The sequence below is a fragment of the Osmerus eperlanus genome, chromosome 2 (assembly GCF_963692335.1).
Source record: "Osmerus eperlanus chromosome 2, fOsmEpe2.1, whole genome shotgun sequence".
NCBI classification, from domain to species: domain Eukaryota; kingdom Metazoa; phylum Chordata; class Actinopteri; order Osmeriformes; family Osmeridae; genus Osmerus; species Osmerus eperlanus.
In genome coordinates this window covers 12,966,221-12,982,783 of record NC_085019.1, presented here as the reverse complement: position 1 = coordinate 12,982,783, position 16,563 = coordinate 12,966,221, and the positions used below count along the sequence as shown (strand labels likewise).

The following is a 16,563-nucleotide window of genomic DNA, read 5'->3' as shown; positions in this document are numbered from 1 at the left end:
ACGCTGAGCTTCCGCGTGATGATTGGAGGGTCTGTCGAAAGACTGCATCTCCTTTTGATTTGACAGTAATTTTGTACTACAAAAAGTCACCGAAGCTGCAGCAACCTATTTCTTGGTATTTGCTTGGCGAAATTGCTAACCAATTTTCATCATACAATTATACACCACGTTCCTTGTTTCAGTTTAACCTAATTTCCACATTTCCTCCTTGATTAATATTGTTTTGTTAGATCGTTCGTTCATTCATTCAGTAGGCTAGCCAAATAAATAAAACATTTTTAGGATGTAGGCCGAAAATGAGCTTCCCCTCTTTGAAAGACCAGCAGCCGCCACTGAAGTATAGGCTACGTGCGCACTACATTACATCCATTCACGACAAAATAAATGGAGACAAAATAAAACATTTGCAGACTCGCATGAAGTGGGATTCGATTGCACTAGAGCAAAAACACGTATTTCACCAAAGCACATTGCTTTACACTGCGAGCTATTCTATCCCATAAAAGATCAGCTAAATCGTTACGTATTTATTAACTACGTTGGCCTTCAGGAAACATCTTGTTTTGGCTTCTTCTAAAACAACTGGTTCCCATAGACACTACCCGAATGTAGGCTACTAATCACTTATTTGGGGTTGTTTCGAGGCTGTAGCCGTATTTTCTACAACATCACAGCTCCTTCTGACACCACATATTAAAAATTCATACTAAGAACGTCGCTGCTAACCCAGAAAATACGATCAAAATAGCCTACGCGTAACCCTTTGAAACACAACATGGGTCTATTCGTTTCCTATGCGATTTCATGTATGGCTGAGTGTTTCTTCGCTATATCATTTGAAATCAATTCATTTCATAATTTTATATTCTGAACAAATGTAGTGAGCACTACATTACAGCCATTCACGCCATAATAAATGGAAGTTAAGAAAAATAAAATATTCGAGTGGGATTCGATCCCACGAGCAAAAACACATCCATCTTTGTAGTCCATAGCATTACACCACGAGCTACTGAAGCACATGGGAATTTATGTAATTCAGTCACGGATTTATGAACTAAGTTGGCCTTCAAGGGGTGATTGATTGCAAAACCGATTTTACCTTGTCATAGTTGAATAACGACAGTTCGGTGGGTAAAATGAACATACAGTGAACCTCAAAGTCAATTGACACCTCTTTCCTATGCAAATCCATCCATCCATCCATCATCTTCCGCTTGTCCGGGGGTCGGGTCGCGGGGGCAGCAACCTAAGCAGGGAGGCCCAGACTTTCCTCTCCCCGGCCACTTCCACCAGCTCTTCCTGGGGGACCCCGAGGCGTTCCCAGGCCAGCCGAGAGACATAGTCCCTCCAGCGTGTCCTGGGTCTTCCCCGGGGCCTCTTCCCAGTGGGACGTGCCCAGAACACCTCACCAGGGAGGCGTCCAGGAGGCATCCTTATCAGATGCCCGAGCCACCTCAACTGGCCCCTCTCGAAGCGGCGGAGCAGCGGTTCTACTCTGAGCCCCTCCCGGATGACCGAGCTTCTCACCCTATCTCTAAGGGAGAGCCCGGACACCCTGCGGAGAAAACTCATTTTGGCCGCTTGTATTCGCGATCTCGTTCTTTCGGTCACTACCCACAGTTCATGACCATAGGTGAGGGTAGGAACGTAGATCGACTGGTAAATAGAGAGCTTCACCTTTCGACTCAGCTCCTTCTTCACCACAACGGACCGATGCAGAGCCTGCATCACTGCGGACTCCGCACCGATCCTATGCAAATCTCAAAATGAAAAAATGTGACTGTAAAACGCTAGCTTTTCAACAAAGCCACCGAACTGACGTCAGTCCGGGGACCGCCTTTTTTGGCTCTGGTCTGTATCTTTGTCACGCCCCAAAATGTACATCCAGACCAGCCCACTCACTGGTGTTCTTGCCCAGTCCGAGGTAGCGTAGATCTCCGATGCTAGTTTAGCTGCGCGCTGCTCTGTGTAGGCTACTTCTAAGCAATTACAAAGAATAACGTTTTGAAGTATAACAAGGATATTGAAAATGGACCATGGTCGTAAATGCTGTGTTCCAGGCTGTACAGGGAAGGCTAACACTCAGTCTTCCCAAGGAGCCAAACATTCGACAGGCATGGCTGCTGTTTGTCTATGAGAAGATCCCGGCGAAGTTCGACACTCAATTATTCATTTGCTCTGAACATTTCACCCAAGACAGTTTTGACAACCATGGACAATTTCAAGCAGGATTTGCTAAAAGCTGAACCTGAAAAGATGTGCTGTTCCGACCGTACGCTCATCGCAACCGCAAGCTGTAAGTAGGCTACAGTATGATTTTGTCGGTAACAGTTATTAGCAATGCTAACGTCTCCTGTATCTAGCATAGGTAGAATTCTAAATAAGTTTCTAAACACATCAACATACTTTACTTAGCAAATGACTCTAGCTAGACTAGCTGTAGTCGGCATTAGAAGGGAAGCTTCCGAAAAAATAGCCAGAAAACAAATAGCAGTCTGGCCTATTGCTAACGCCTGTCTAGATTATCTATTTGAAATAACTGGAGAAAGGCAGGTGCTTGATACAGGACACGTTAGCATTGCTAATAACTGTTACCGACAAAATCATACTACAGCTTGCGGCTGTGATGAACATCATAAGGTCGGAACGCACCTCTTTTCAGCAACAGCTTCATAGCAAATCCTGCTTTAGCTACATTGTCCCAGGTTTTCAAAACCGTCCTTGGTGAAATGGTTCGAGCAAATGTGTCGAGGGTCGAACTGCACAGGGATCTTCTACGCTACGGTATAGACAAACATCACCCATGCCCGTCTAATCAATGTTAGCTAGACTCTAGCTCATCTGCTTTTTATTAACGCTGATTTGCAAGGAATGCAAGAACAGCTAGATAGCGAAAACCCCTAGACTGTAGGCATGTAAACTAGTTTAGCTTGCTAACGCAAGAGCACGGTAGAATGTGTGATGATTTAGCCTAGTTTATTGGCTAGTTTATGGGGCTAACGTTGTTTCATGTTCCTGACTGTTTCATTCAAATAAATAACCCGTGTTGTTATGTAAATCTACAATTCACGATGCATGTTTGTCCAGATCTTTGTCAGGTTATTTTTCAGCAAGATGTCTACAGTAGAGCTAGCTAACTGAAGCTGAGTTGAATCACGATATAGTTTGGTTGCTATAAGCTGTAACGTTCTACCCACCTAAGTCAATCCAGTTTGCTTCGACAACAGAAGTGGAAACAACAAACGTTATCATTTCAAATGATATCTAGTCAATCTGTTGAAAACAGTGTTGTGTAGACACAATAGATTGATTTGCGCGTTTTTATTTCAAGTCTACACCTTCGGTGTTTCAGTGAGTGCTGTTGGCCGTGTTGCGTTTTTGCTCCCCAGCTTCACTCGTTGAAAACCAACCAATCAGCGCGCAGCTCATCTAAATATTGATGAGCATAGTATAAAAGGAGAAAAGCTAGTGTTTTTTCCCGGGAAAATTTCAGAGGATCTATCAGGGGGCACAGAACAGCACCCGGGCCAACCCAACCAATGTTACATACCCTATTCGGAGACCTTAAGGAACAGTGTGAAATACCCCCAAAAAACCCAGTCAATCACCCCTTTCAGGCAACATGTTGTTTTGGTTCTTCTGAAATAACTACCGTAGACACTACTCGAATGTAGGCTACTAAACACGTATTTGGAGTTGTCTCGAGGCAATAGTCATATTTACCAAGATATCACAGCCCCTTAATGACACCACATATTGCAAAGTAAGATCGTCGCTGACAATATCAGCTTAAATGCGAACACTGTATGTGTAGTGCTTCACATAATAAATGAAATATGATGCCAATACATGTGTTGTGTGTTTGTTAGAAACAAAATACAAATGAATGTAGGCCTATCATAGAAACCCCACAAAGTTACCTGGATGCTCAAATACGTTTAGTAGCCTACATTCGGGTAGTGTCAACGGTAACAAGTTGTTTCAGAAGAAACCAAAACAAAATGTTGCCTGACGTCCTTCGTAGTTAATCAATTTGTGACTGAATAGCTGAACGACCTGACTGCTTCAATAGCTCGCAGTGTAAAGCAATGTTCTTTGGTGAAATACGTGTTTTTGCTCTAGTGCGATCGAATCCCACTTCATGCGAGCCTGCTAATGTTTTATTTTGTCTCCATTTATTTTGTCGTGAATGGATGTAATGTAGTGCGCACGTAGCCTATACTTTCATATTCGCCGCAGCAAATATGCGATCCGACTTGAAAATCGCTAGTAATATGTTTGTGAATTTGTGACGTATCAGGTGATAGAGGAAGACTGATATGTGAACGCACAGCTGGGGAACCAGTTAGCGTGGAAACCAGTTGGGCGACAACACCGGTAACGTCGTAGAATAATCTTCAAAGGGGGTTCTTTATTAATGAATGAATGCAATATGAGTAGGCTAAATGCCTTTAAATATCACGAGAAGGGAAAACTTAAAAGGACGTTTGTCATAGAGATTAGGTCAATGTTTACACCGGTCTGCCAAATGTATTTGTTTTGATCCAGCTATGAGGCTGCCTCTTGCAGGGGAAATGAGAAGACATCTTTCATTCTACACTTCACTCGTATTTTGAGTTGTAAATGAGCAGCAAAAAAAAGATGCTTTTAAATCTATGTAATCTTTATAAATAACAAGAGAGGGTACAATTTCTGGGGAAATTGTAGGGTGTGCTTGCTTGCGTCGGTTGCACAGGGGTCCGTTTTTTAATGACATTTTTACAACTGATATTTCTGTATATTTTATATAAAAATGCATAGGGCCTACTTATTATTTATAAAGATTACATAGATTTAAAAGCATATTTTTTTCTGCTCATTTACAACTCAAACTACGAGTGAATGAAATAGGCTAGTTGTCTTCTCATTTCCCTTGCAAGAGGGAATGGTGATCAGCAGCCTCATAGTTAAATCAAAACGAATACATTTGGCAGACCGATGTAAAAATGGACCTAATCTCTACATTTAGTCATTTAGCAGACACTCTTATCCAGAGCGATATATGACTTAAACTTTGACTTAAACGTCATTTTAAGTTTTTCCCTTCTCGTGATATTTTAGGCATTTAGCCTACTCATATTGCATTAATTCATTAATAAAGAACCCCCTTTGAAGCTTATTCTAACAACGACGTTACCCGGCAGTAGCTATCTCTGATGGAATCGCGATTCAAATAGTACCATCTGCTAACCGAAAATATGCCCCCAAAAACGTAAATAAGCTTGACAATTATTTAGGGGGAAATCCCTGATTCATAAAAATCTCAGTGGTAGCGATCATTGTCAGTAACAATGCGATATAGCCCTGTGTGGAGAAGCTGCCACGGTAAATTGTACTACTATAGTAGTACTAGACTGTGGTCGTCTTGGTAGCGATTGCGTTGGTTGAATTCGATTTAACGTTCCGTTGTACGGTTTAGGCTGAAATGAATCATTTTCATGAACAGATTGACAAAGTTTATAAGCTGTGGCAATGGAGTTCAGGTTAGTAGTCAGATAGTTTCACCTATTGAAAGACTTGATTTAAGTAAGGGTAGTGCCGAACATGTGCCGCCGTTTGACTTCCTACTGGAAACAGCTGTTGAGATGTTTTTGTTAGCTACTAGACTAGGCTACAGCGTTGCAGTGAGCTACACTGGTTTGACACCACAGGTAATGATAATTTCACCCACAAATCGTTACTTGTAATCTAATGTCATAATAAATCTTACAACGAAAATGTATTTGTGAATGTTTATTTTAACGATTGAAAACAGATGCATCATAGACCGCTGTAGTATGTGTTGCCCGGGCAACAGAGGCTAATGTCATGATGCTAATGCTTCAGTGAAATAGTAGACTACTGTTTCCGAAAGTAGATGTACTTCCTTAATAATATCAGCTTATATTGTAGTGATTGTGGCTAGCAAGTTAGCCACCGTTAACTTCACTTTTCTCCACAAAAACTTAATTTCTACTTAAACCATGCAACGGAACGTAAATAAAAATACAAGCAACTCAATCGCTACCAACACGAAGCTTTTGACTCCTAGGTTGTCTATGTAGGCCAAATATTTACTGACTTTTAGGGGGGCAAAAATAATTAATAATAATAATATATATGTGAGAGAACAAAGGTTGTGCCCTTGCCGAAGGCAAAGCACACCCAATAATATATATGTGAGAGAACAAAGGTTGTGCCCTTGCCGAAGGCAAAGCACACCCAATAATATATATGTGAGAGAACAAAGGTTGTGCCCTTGCCGAAGGCAAAGCACACCCAATAAGAATAGGTAGAAACACTTAACCCTTGTGCTGCCTTCGGGTCACAAGACCCAAAGGTTTATAACGAACCATCGTTGTGTTTGCCCAATTTTATCCAATAAAAAAAACAAATACAAATAATTTTCTTTTAACCTTTGCAATGTGGGGGGTCTGAGACAGCCCAACGGTTAAAAGAAAATGCTTCACTTTGTTTTTGTATGCGGTAAATTTGTCGCAATACGACGGTGGGTTACAATGACTGATGGGTCAGAATGACCCGAAGATAACACAAGGGTTAAGGTGGCTTCGCCGCTTCGCGGCCTTGCCACCAATAACGTAGGAAACAGTAGACAAATGAAAGCTACATAATCATTTGCATGAATGAAAGCTACCACAGCATTGGCAATTTGACTAGAATAGATGTGGAGGTTGAACAAGTACTTCAGAGATTACATAGAATTTCAGTTGTGTTCTGAGAAATATAGGTACCAAAACCACTGAGAAGAAATGTCATCCAGACATCTGTGTGTGTCACCAACATCATCGCGGGCACTTTGCCATATCTATATTTCCAGGATTCTTGTGTGTGTGTGCCACCAATTTTATCACAGGCACTATGTACTATCTGTAGTTCAAGTAATCTGTATTTGTGTGTTTCACTGACATCTTTATCACTGACTGCATCAGGGGCACTGTGCACTAGTCAGTTAACAAACTATACAACCTCAAAGTATTCATTAATTGATTTTTACGTAGTACCGCTATAGTTTGATTTATTTTGTTACATGATTGAAAAACACTTATTTCCTATCCAACCTGTTAATGCACTTGCAGTTTATCACGTGTACACAGACTACATTTCCCACCATACACTGCCTCCCCCACCTGCTCTCTATGTCCAGCTGCTCCTCCACGTGGTGCAGCTTGGCCTCCAGGGCAGCGATGGAGGTCTTGAGCTTGGAGCGGCCCTGGCTCTCCATATCCTGGAGCTTGGCCTTGAGGTCCCGGTTGTGCCGCTCAAGCTGCTGCCTGGCGCCCTCTCTTGTCTGAGAGAAGGAGCGCTCCGCCTGCAGCTCCTCGCTAAACTGCTCAATCTGAGGGTGGATGGGGAGGAGGTGGGTAAGGGGAGGGGGAGGGTAAGGGGTGGCCTGGGAACCAGACGAATCAGCCAGCTAATGGTTTATTTGCTCAGGAAGATGGGTCTGGCCACCCTCCCATTCAAACAGATTTCCATCCGACCAGAATCTGGTCAGGCCAATTACAACCGTGTATCTGATTTGAGGTGGGTTCCATACAATGACTGTACAGAAGAGAGCCATTTAGGCATTGTCTGATTGGTTGTATCTATACAATTGCATCCAACTGCATTTTGGTCTGCGCCCGTTGATGATGCCCCTTGGAAATCTGAAATTAACAGAGGTTCAAGACTAATGCACATTTGTGAATTGTTCTGGTGATAGGCTAGCTTAGGGGGGGTTTGAGGTCAAAAGTGGAGAGATGCTCTTCCTTGGACTATTGAGGTTCTCTATTTTGGCTTTCACCTTGAGACATACAAGGTACACAGTTCTACCAGTGCTTTTCTGTGTACACTCCTCCCTATATCCTCCCTAGCACACACTCCCCCCTATACCCTCCCTAGAGCACACTCCTCCCTATATCCCACCCGGTGCACATTCCTCCCTATACCCTCCCTATGTATACTCCTCCCTATATATATAGACATTTTCAAAAGACAGCTTAAAATGTTTTTACCAAAGCATTTAACAAATTTGATCTCAGAAGGGTTTTATTACTTTTATCAGTTGTATCATAGTTTTTTATAGATTTTTTGGATTCCCGCAAAGACTGCGGCTTGTGTTCTGACTTGTAATATTGTTTTTATTGATTGTGTTTTGCATTCCCGCAAATATTGCGGCCTGTGTTTTGTAATATTTTATTTATATTGGGGGGGGCTCGTTTGTGCTATAGACCAGTGGTTCTCAAAGTGGGGGTCGCGACCCCCCGGTGGGTCGCGAGACAGCGAGGGGGGGTCGCGAGATGATTTCCAGAAATCAAGGAACATTTTAAACAATTAGAAATAGCATATTTTAGCCAAAATTTTAACAAGTTAAAAATAGTAGTTAAATTAATGCATGCAAATAAAAAAGCCATCAGCCTTTTGATCACTGTAAGTACGGCAAACCATCTGACATCCAACCAGGAGGACGCATTAGTTGAACTGTTAAGCGACCGAACGTTAAAGGCAGCGTTCTCAGCCAAGACACTGGCTGAGTTTTGGATTTCAGTGGAGAGGGAATACCCATGGCCGCGGGAACTATGGGTGCTGAGAGTGCTGCAGCACCCCCTGACAGCACGAGAATTTTAAATAATATGACTTGAAAATCCACCACCGCGGCACAGCCCCGCAGTAGCGGACTGGCCATCGGGAGCACCGGGAGAAGAATAACGATGGAAAACCAGGCTAAGAAACGTAAGGGTGGGGCTGAAGAGACAAAAATACATCACCTTCACTAGACAAGGTTTTACCAATTGAAAAACGGCTGTTTATTTTACACAAAGCTCCAAAAATATTTTGCGCTCAAATAAAGGCCAAAAAATGTTTTCCTCGTGCGCTATGCGCGCTCTAACTATCAAACTCCCGAACTAGCGTCACATCAAACTCTGAATGTGCATGCAGTAGCAGGTTAGCTGTGGTGTCGTGGCCGGTTCTGGTGGGCCGGTCTGGATCAAAGTCCAGGGCCTATTTTTACTCCCAGGTATACATAAACCACCTCCGTGGATGCGGGGGTCGCGAGTCACTGGCACCATTATTTTAGGGGTCGTGGGCTGAAAAGTTTGGGAACCCCTGCTATAGACTAATGCGTTCTGCAGAGAAGGGAGACTGGCGTTGGTCACAGTTTGGAATGGAGAAAACAGGACAGTAACACGGCGGATATCGCTATAATATATATATATACATATATTTTTTGGACAACGTAGTTAAGGCGGCAGGCGTGTGTTGCTTAGGCAGCCGCCTTAACTGAAAAGTGCTGCGGGAAACCCTGCTTGAGCAACATAGGTTCTGGACTGCTCTGCAAAAGGTCTGAGATTGTGTGTTTAGGATTTGAATCAAAAGGCTTGAGTAACATAGGTTCTGGACTGCTCTACAAAAGATCTGAGATTGTTCTGGATTACCGCAAAGACTGCGGCCTGTGTTCAGAAGGGTTTTATTACTTATAGTATTATTTTTATTGATTTTATGTAAAGCACTTTGAGCTGCAATTCTTGTATGAAATGTGCTATATAAATAAAGTCTTATTATTATTATTATATCCCCTCTAGCACACACTCCTCCCTATACCCTCTCTAGTGCACAGTCCTTTCTATGCACTACCTAGTCCATAGTCATCTCTAAACTGTTTGTAGTGCAATCCTTTTCCCAGTGGACAGATCTCTCCATACTCTTTCTTGTACACACTCCTTGTTACCCTTCCTAGTACACCTTCCTTCTCCTTATTCCCTTCCTAGTACACACTTCTCCTTTATACCCTTCCCTGTACACATTCTTCTTCCCTATATCCTTCCTAGTGCACACGCTGTACCACCTGCTGTTGGGTCTTCCTGAGGCGGTCATTGAGGGTCTCCACGTTGGCCTGCTCCTCCTCCAGGTCCTCCTCCAGCTGACTGATCCTGGCCTCCAGGCGCCGCTTGTCATCAGAGAAAGCTGACCTGAGGAGGAGAGGAATAGGAGAAGGGTGGCAGGAGATTGGGGCAAATTAGGGGAAGGAGAGGAGGAGGAAGGAAAAAGGATGAAGGGGAGACGTGGAAGGGAGGAGAAAGAAGAGGATGAGAGAAGGAGGAGGGTGACAAAAATAAACTGGATCAGTATACAGGCAGGGTTATTGTCTCCATAGGTTTGGTAAGGAGGAGGCTGTTTGAAACATCTTTCTCCTTCCCAGTCTTCTTTACAGATACTGTCTCAGGCCACATTTACACATAGCCGGGTATTTATAGAAACGAATATTTCTGCCCCTCCGTTTTCAAAAATAACGTTGTACACACAAGATCGTTTTCAAAAATGTTTCTGTTTACATTAACCCGCATAAATACGCCCCCGAGCGCTATCATAACCATGCCAAACCTGTAGGCGGCAGTGTAACAAGAAGGATAAAGCCCTGCAAACCAATCAGAATTCTCAAAATCAACAACAACTACGAATAACACGATCGACTTCCTTTTCCTTTCAATAGTAAATATGGCGCGAGGTTCATTTGTTTGGATGATTCACAAATAAATGTAATGTGATGCACAAATGTATTTCGTGATTCAAAAATGTAACGCGATTCACAAATAAATGACCCCATTACATTCATAGACATGTATATATGTCTATGATTACATTACTACAAACATAGGACGCTCACATGACGTGATGCATTTTTTGTCGCATACTGTGACGTTTGAGAACCTAAAACTTTTTTAGTTTTCAGAAATCTCCACTTTGGCCAGAGTTTTCAGAAATGATTGTTTTCCATGATAAAACCTCAGTTTTCGTGTAAATGAAAGGCCAAACCACATGAAGATATATGCGTTTTTCCTCCGTGTAAACGGGGCCTCAGACCAAGAAAAGAAGGCCCTGTTACGCATGCAGGTCTCCCCTATATGCGTTTGTGGTTTCTCCCTCCTGTAGTTTCCTCAGGTGTTGCCTATGTTCCTGATTAAGCTCCTTGGTGTTCCCCGCCTTGCCTGACTGTGGAGGGACCAATCAGCGGACACCCGTCCTAATTGCCTCGCACCTCCCAGTATAAGAACCCAGTCAGTTGGATCGCCAGGAGGACTCTTTTTGTTTTCCACCACATTGACACACATACAAACATTTCTTACATGCGTCCCCCACTTAGTTCAGCATACACCTCATTCTGTTATATGTGTTTCATGTGAGTATGGCCTGCTGTGGGGTTTTGTCTACTGTCATCTAGTCAGTTGTTTTCTGTTAGCTGTTTAAGTCCCTGTTATACCTGTGTGTGTTGTTTATCCCCATGTCCCTGGGAAAAGGGGGTTCTTAGCAAGTCGCCCTTGGGCATACACAACCTGTATGTTGTCTAAGCACACTAGTTAGAACTGAGTGGACCACCCCCTGTATTTGAGTTAGTAGTCAGCCTAGAGAACTTCAGGCAAGCAAGTTCAGTTAGGGGTGTTTTGGTTATATTCTTTCATTTCTTGGGTCCAGCTCAACCCCTTTCCCTAACCCCCTTTACCGTGTGTTTATATTAAACATTGATGTTTGACGGTAGCTTTGGTTGATCTGTGTCGATTGTTCTCGCTGTGCGCCTTACACTGCACTGACTTGCATGAGTTCAATGTTACGGGTCTCTGTACCACCTACCCTAGACTGCTAGAGCCACAGGGTTCGTAACAGGCCCAAGTAGGGTTGCAAAATTCCTGGAATTTTCTAAATGGGAAGCTTTCCATGGGAATTTATGGGAATTAACAAGAATTAACTGGAAATTAGCTAAATTACAGGTTAGCCTATAACAGGGAATGTAAATGTTGTATATCATTCCAGTGAAGTTCTCAGCTTTGAATATTTCCAAAATTCCCCAGCTTAACTCAACAGGCTTAACCCATGAAAAGTTTCCAGAAACTTTCCACCCCTTTGCAACCTAAGGCCCAAGGGTGCCTGTATCCGACACAGTCACTCACTTCCCAGACGTGTTGCTGGCCAGCTCCTCAGACAGCTCGTCTCTCTCTGTTTCAGCCTGCTTCCGGGTCCTCTCGGCTGTGGACAGTCCCTATGAATGGGGGATGGATGGAATGGGGGTTGAAGATGGTAATACAGTTTTCTACAATCGCTAAGCTTTTTTTCCCAATACTTTTAACAATTTTCCTAAACTCTTAACGCACCAACGCACCTACAACTCACGATTGGTAAAACGGTTAATTTCATGCTCAAAATCACACATTGTTAACTAAACTCCAACACTAATTTTCATAACACACACATACACTAAACAATAAACCATGTCTACCAAAGCACTAACATGTTCTCTTTCAACAGGAACATTTAGTCAATGTCACAATGTCATAAAAACACTAACATCAGATAGAATTACAGAAACTACATTCTTTTGTGTCAGGTTTCACAGTATATGGATCATAGATTGTGTTTTGCAATGCAGTTTCTTTTGAAGCCTCTACATTTGTTTTGTTGTGTTTAGTAAATGCATGCATTTTGTTTCTTTTGCTGCAGAAATTCAGTACAAAAAATTAATGACCCATCTCAGAGTAGCTTTATAGAATGTACGGTTTATGAAAAAAGAATACAGAGAATTGCTGCAGTAAAGGCTTCATTTGCAACAGGACATTACTGCAAGATAAAAGAAATATGCAATATCGCTGCCATTTACAGTATGTCATCAGTTACCCTAGCTCTGACCCTTCTCTGAGCGCTACCACGCATTCTAACTCCTCTCTCTCTCCCTTGCCCTTGTCCCACTCCTCTCCCTTGTCCTGGTACTTGTCTTCCTCTCCCTCATGCAGGCATTTTTTTTACTTTCTTGGTGTTGCTCTATATTGTTCTTTTTCCACACAAGATCAGCCCAAAGAGGTCCTCTTTATATACCATATGGTCATGCGATTGAAAGAACCTCAACACCTGAGTGTTTCCTAGTTGGGAATCAGCTGTGATTTGTTTGCATAACTTCAACCAGCTGTTGTAGCAATGGAATAAAATACAGGGGATATATTTGTGTTTCAATTCACAATATGAACAGCTGTTCACTTTGACTTTAGCCAATAAGTTAGGTTTTGAACATGATGTTATCTGTTCTGACATACAGTGTGAAAGGTTTGGTAAATTGGGCAGTAAAAATCGATTGCATTTTGTGTCAAAGCAACAAGAAATGTGTTAATTGTATAGCCAACACAGACAAATGTTGTGCTAACTGTGTCAAGAGTTTAGGAAACTTGTTTTTAAGTATTGAAAAAATTGTCATAGCGATTGTAAAATACTTTAAGAAGGGGATAGAAGGGAGATGAAGTGAAGTACATAGAGATGGTAGGTAGTTGGATAGGTTGGTAGGTGGATAAATAGTAAGTATATCGGTAGGTTGGAAAATGGTAGGTAAATATTAAGTAGATAAGTAGGTAAATGGTACGTAGGTAGGTACAGTAGGTAATTAGTAAATAGTAAGTTTGGGATGGTTATAGCGGAAGTTAAATAGTGTAAAAACAAGGTGAGAGGAAGAGATAGACAGAGGGTAGAAAGTGAGCATACTACTGAAAGAAAGCAAGGTTATAAGTGCAGAACTGGACATTTTGGGACACAGCGTGTGGTTGTGTATGTCTACAAAACCTCTTGGAGCTGCATGATTTCAGCCTCCAAGGCCTTGGCTCTCCTCTCAGACTCCCTGCCTGAGACCAGCACCTCCTTCTGGGCTACCCGAGAGTCCTCAAGCTCCCTCTGGAGGTCCTTCATCTGGCCCTGGGAAGGAGACAAGCAGAGGTGGAAGAAGCAAAGAAGGGTTTAGGGAAATTCAGAGCAGAGGAAATGGTAGGGAGGAGGAGAGATATACTGTATCTCAGGCCCCAGAAAGCAAGGTTTTAGGAACCATGTGTTTTTGTGTGTATGACAATCAGTGCATATACAACCCAGACCTGGATCTTACGCAGCTGCTTTACGGCCTCGTCCCGCCCCCTGCCTGCGCTCTCTGCCTGCTCCTCCAGGTCCTGCAGCTCGCCCTCCATTTTCTTCCTGCCCGCCATGTTCAGGCCACGCTGCTTCCTCTCGTCCTCCAGCTCCGCCTCCAGCTCACGTACCTGCCGGCAACAGAGGAAGAGATAAGAGGAGACAGGGAGGGGACAGAGAGAGATGGGAGGAGACAGAGAGGGGGAGAGGGGAGGAGACAGAAATGGGAGATAGGAGGAGACAGAGGAAGGAGGGGAAAGAGATGGGAAGAGACAGAGGGGGAGAGATGGGAGGAGAAAGAGGGAGGGGTTGGAGATGGGAGGAGAAAGGGAGAGGGGGCAGAGGGAGTTGGGAGGAAAACTGTAGCTCAAATGGCTGGTGTGAGATTTAAGTAGTGGTAATGGGACACAGTGTAGAGTTTATCTCACAGACTGATACCTGTTTGAGGAGCTGCCTCTTCTTTTCCTCGTCCATCTCGTCACGAGCCTGTAGCTCACGGTTGCACTGTGCCCTCAGGGCTTGGTTGTTGACCTCCAGACGCAACTTGGCATCCTCTGCCACCTGCAGCTCGTCCTCCAGCTCCTCCATCTGGACGCGCATCTCTTCCACAAGCGCCTCTAGGCTGCGCTTGGCCTTCTCCAGTTCGTGGACCTGGGGAGGGAGGTAGACAGGGCTTTACGTTAGCACCCGCTAACATATTCGGGCTTGGGGTGTAACACAATCACTCTATACATCCAGTAGTGTAGAACAGTAGTCTTCTCTAAAGGCATCTGAATAACTCTCATGAGCGCTACTTGTGTACAGTGTTTGATTCTAGCCCATTTGTGTCAGACCTATTGCCTTGTGCTTGCGCACCGCACCGACAGCGTGTACAAGATAGGCTAAATGGGGTGGCACATAACAGGTGCAAGAAAACCTAGAGAGCAGACAACAAGAGAAAAACTGGTGATATAACAACAAAATGGTGGCATGCTGAGTAGCTAGTAACTTTAAAAGTGGTAGAGGATGAGCAAAGGGGAGGATGGTAGAGGATTGGAGGATGGTAGAGGATGGGTGGGGAGTAGGGAGTGGGGATGGGTGAAGGAGGAGAGTGGAGGGGGGGTGAGAGAGGAAGGGAGAAAAAGATAGGGTAGCACCTCTTTAATGCTGCCCATGTGCCAATTCAGCCCCCCGTAGTCTTCTAGAAAGGAATGTCTCACGTTCTTGCCCACGTCATCCTTGGAGCTGATCAGGTCCTCCATCTCGGCACGGAGGGCCTTGTTGCTCTTCTCTGCCTCCTCCTGGGTGCGGCGCATCTCATCCAGCGCCCGTCCCAGTGCCAGAGCCTGCGTCTCCTTATCCCGGACCTCCGCCTCCGCCCGGTCTCTCTCCTCGCCGCACTTGGCTGACACAGAACGCTCCTCCGCCAGCATCTAATGGACAAGGGTGGCGGGAGAGGGGAGTAATGGGGGTAGGGAGAGGAGGAGGATGAGATTGTGGAATGGGAAGAAACATAGTGAGAGGAGAAGAGAAACACCTGAAAAAAAGTTGCTGACTGAGGGTGACTGTCACTGCGCCATCTAAAACCGTTGTTTTAAATGTTGTTACCGTTTAAAAAAAAATTACATATAGCAGAAAACAAACTGCAAAATAATCAAGAGCTAAATTGCATCACTTACAACTCATTCCACACTCAACCCACAAACTATTACTAAACATCTTGTCTGAACAATTAACCTTTCACAAGCCATCACAGACCTGGTCAAACTTCTTTTGCTTTTTCTCTAGGTTGGAAACCAGCTGTCTCTGGTTGTCCAGGTCCATGAGCAGGTCCTCCAGCTCCTGCTGCAGCCGGCCCCTGCTCTTCTCCAGCTTGTCGTAGGCTGACGCCTTTTCCTCATACTCGCCACCTGCTGCCTCTAGTTCCCGCTGCAGGCGCTTCCTTACTTCCTCCAGCTGTTCGACTGTCCCTGATATATATTCGAACTTCTTCTTGGCGTCAGACAGCTGGGAGGGAGCAGGGTAATGTGGGTGATCATGTGTTTTAGATGTTTATCATAATTCTTTTAAAACTCAAACTGAATCGTATGGAAACAAATCGTGACCAAAATTCAAATGCATTTCCAGAAATGCATTTTCATTTTAAGAATGTGGCTGCATTATTTGACTCATAAATGGAATTAGTAATCAATCATCCTATTTGCGTTTGCATTTTCTTTTTCAAGAGTGCTCAATCTTTCACTTAATTAAAATGAAAAAGAAGTAGACATTTGAGATTTAATTTTCAAAATATGCCCCAGCAAATAGATACCAAAATTCAATTTGAAATGTAAAATTTGAAAATTAAAATGCTTTTTCATTTTAAGAATGTGTCTGCATTATTGGACTCAAATTTGAAAATTAAAATGCATTTCCAGAAATGCTTTTTCATTTTAAGAATGTGGCTGCATTATTGGACTCAAATTTGAAAATTAAAATGCATTTCCAGAAATGCTTTTCATTTTAAGAATGTGGCTGCATTATTTGACTCATAAATGAAATTAGTAATCAATCATCCTATTTGCATTTGCATTTTCTTCTTCAAGTCTGCACATTTTATGCCATAATCAAAAAGAAAACAGAGCGGACTTTTCA

General features: G+C 43.3%; 2 protein-coding genes across 3 annotated transcripts in view; both read right to left on the bottom strand.

Moving 5' to 3' along the window:
• The window catches only part of abcc1 (ATP binding cassette subfamily C member 1 (ABCC1 blood group)), a 253,278-nt gene that overhangs the window by 25,713 nt on the left and 211,002 nt on the right, over positions 1-16,563 (bottom strand). The gene's annotated exons all lie outside the window — the stretch shown is intronic.
• Positions 1-16,563, bottom strand: part of LOC134012940 (myosin-11-like) — a 48,977-nt gene that overhangs the window by 5,234 nt on the left and 27,180 nt on the right. For both annotated transcript variants that reach the window (XM_062452624.1, XM_062452634.1), the window contains 8 exons: positions 15,688-15,936; positions 15,150-15,362; positions 14,389-14,601; positions 13,920-14,081; positions 13,618-13,746; positions 11,967-12,055; positions 9,869-9,992; positions 7,170-7,378 (listed from right to left, as the gene is read on the bottom strand). In XM_062452624.1, the coding sequence (XP_062308608.1) occupies positions 7,170-7,378; positions 9,869-9,992; positions 11,967-12,055; positions 13,618-13,746; positions 13,920-14,081; positions 14,389-14,601; positions 15,150-15,362; positions 15,688-15,936 (1,388 nt within the window). The remainder of the gene's footprint in view (positions 1-7,169; positions 7,379-9,868; positions 9,993-11,966; positions 12,056-13,617; positions 13,747-13,919; positions 14,082-14,388; positions 14,602-15,149; positions 15,363-15,687; positions 15,937-16,563) is intronic.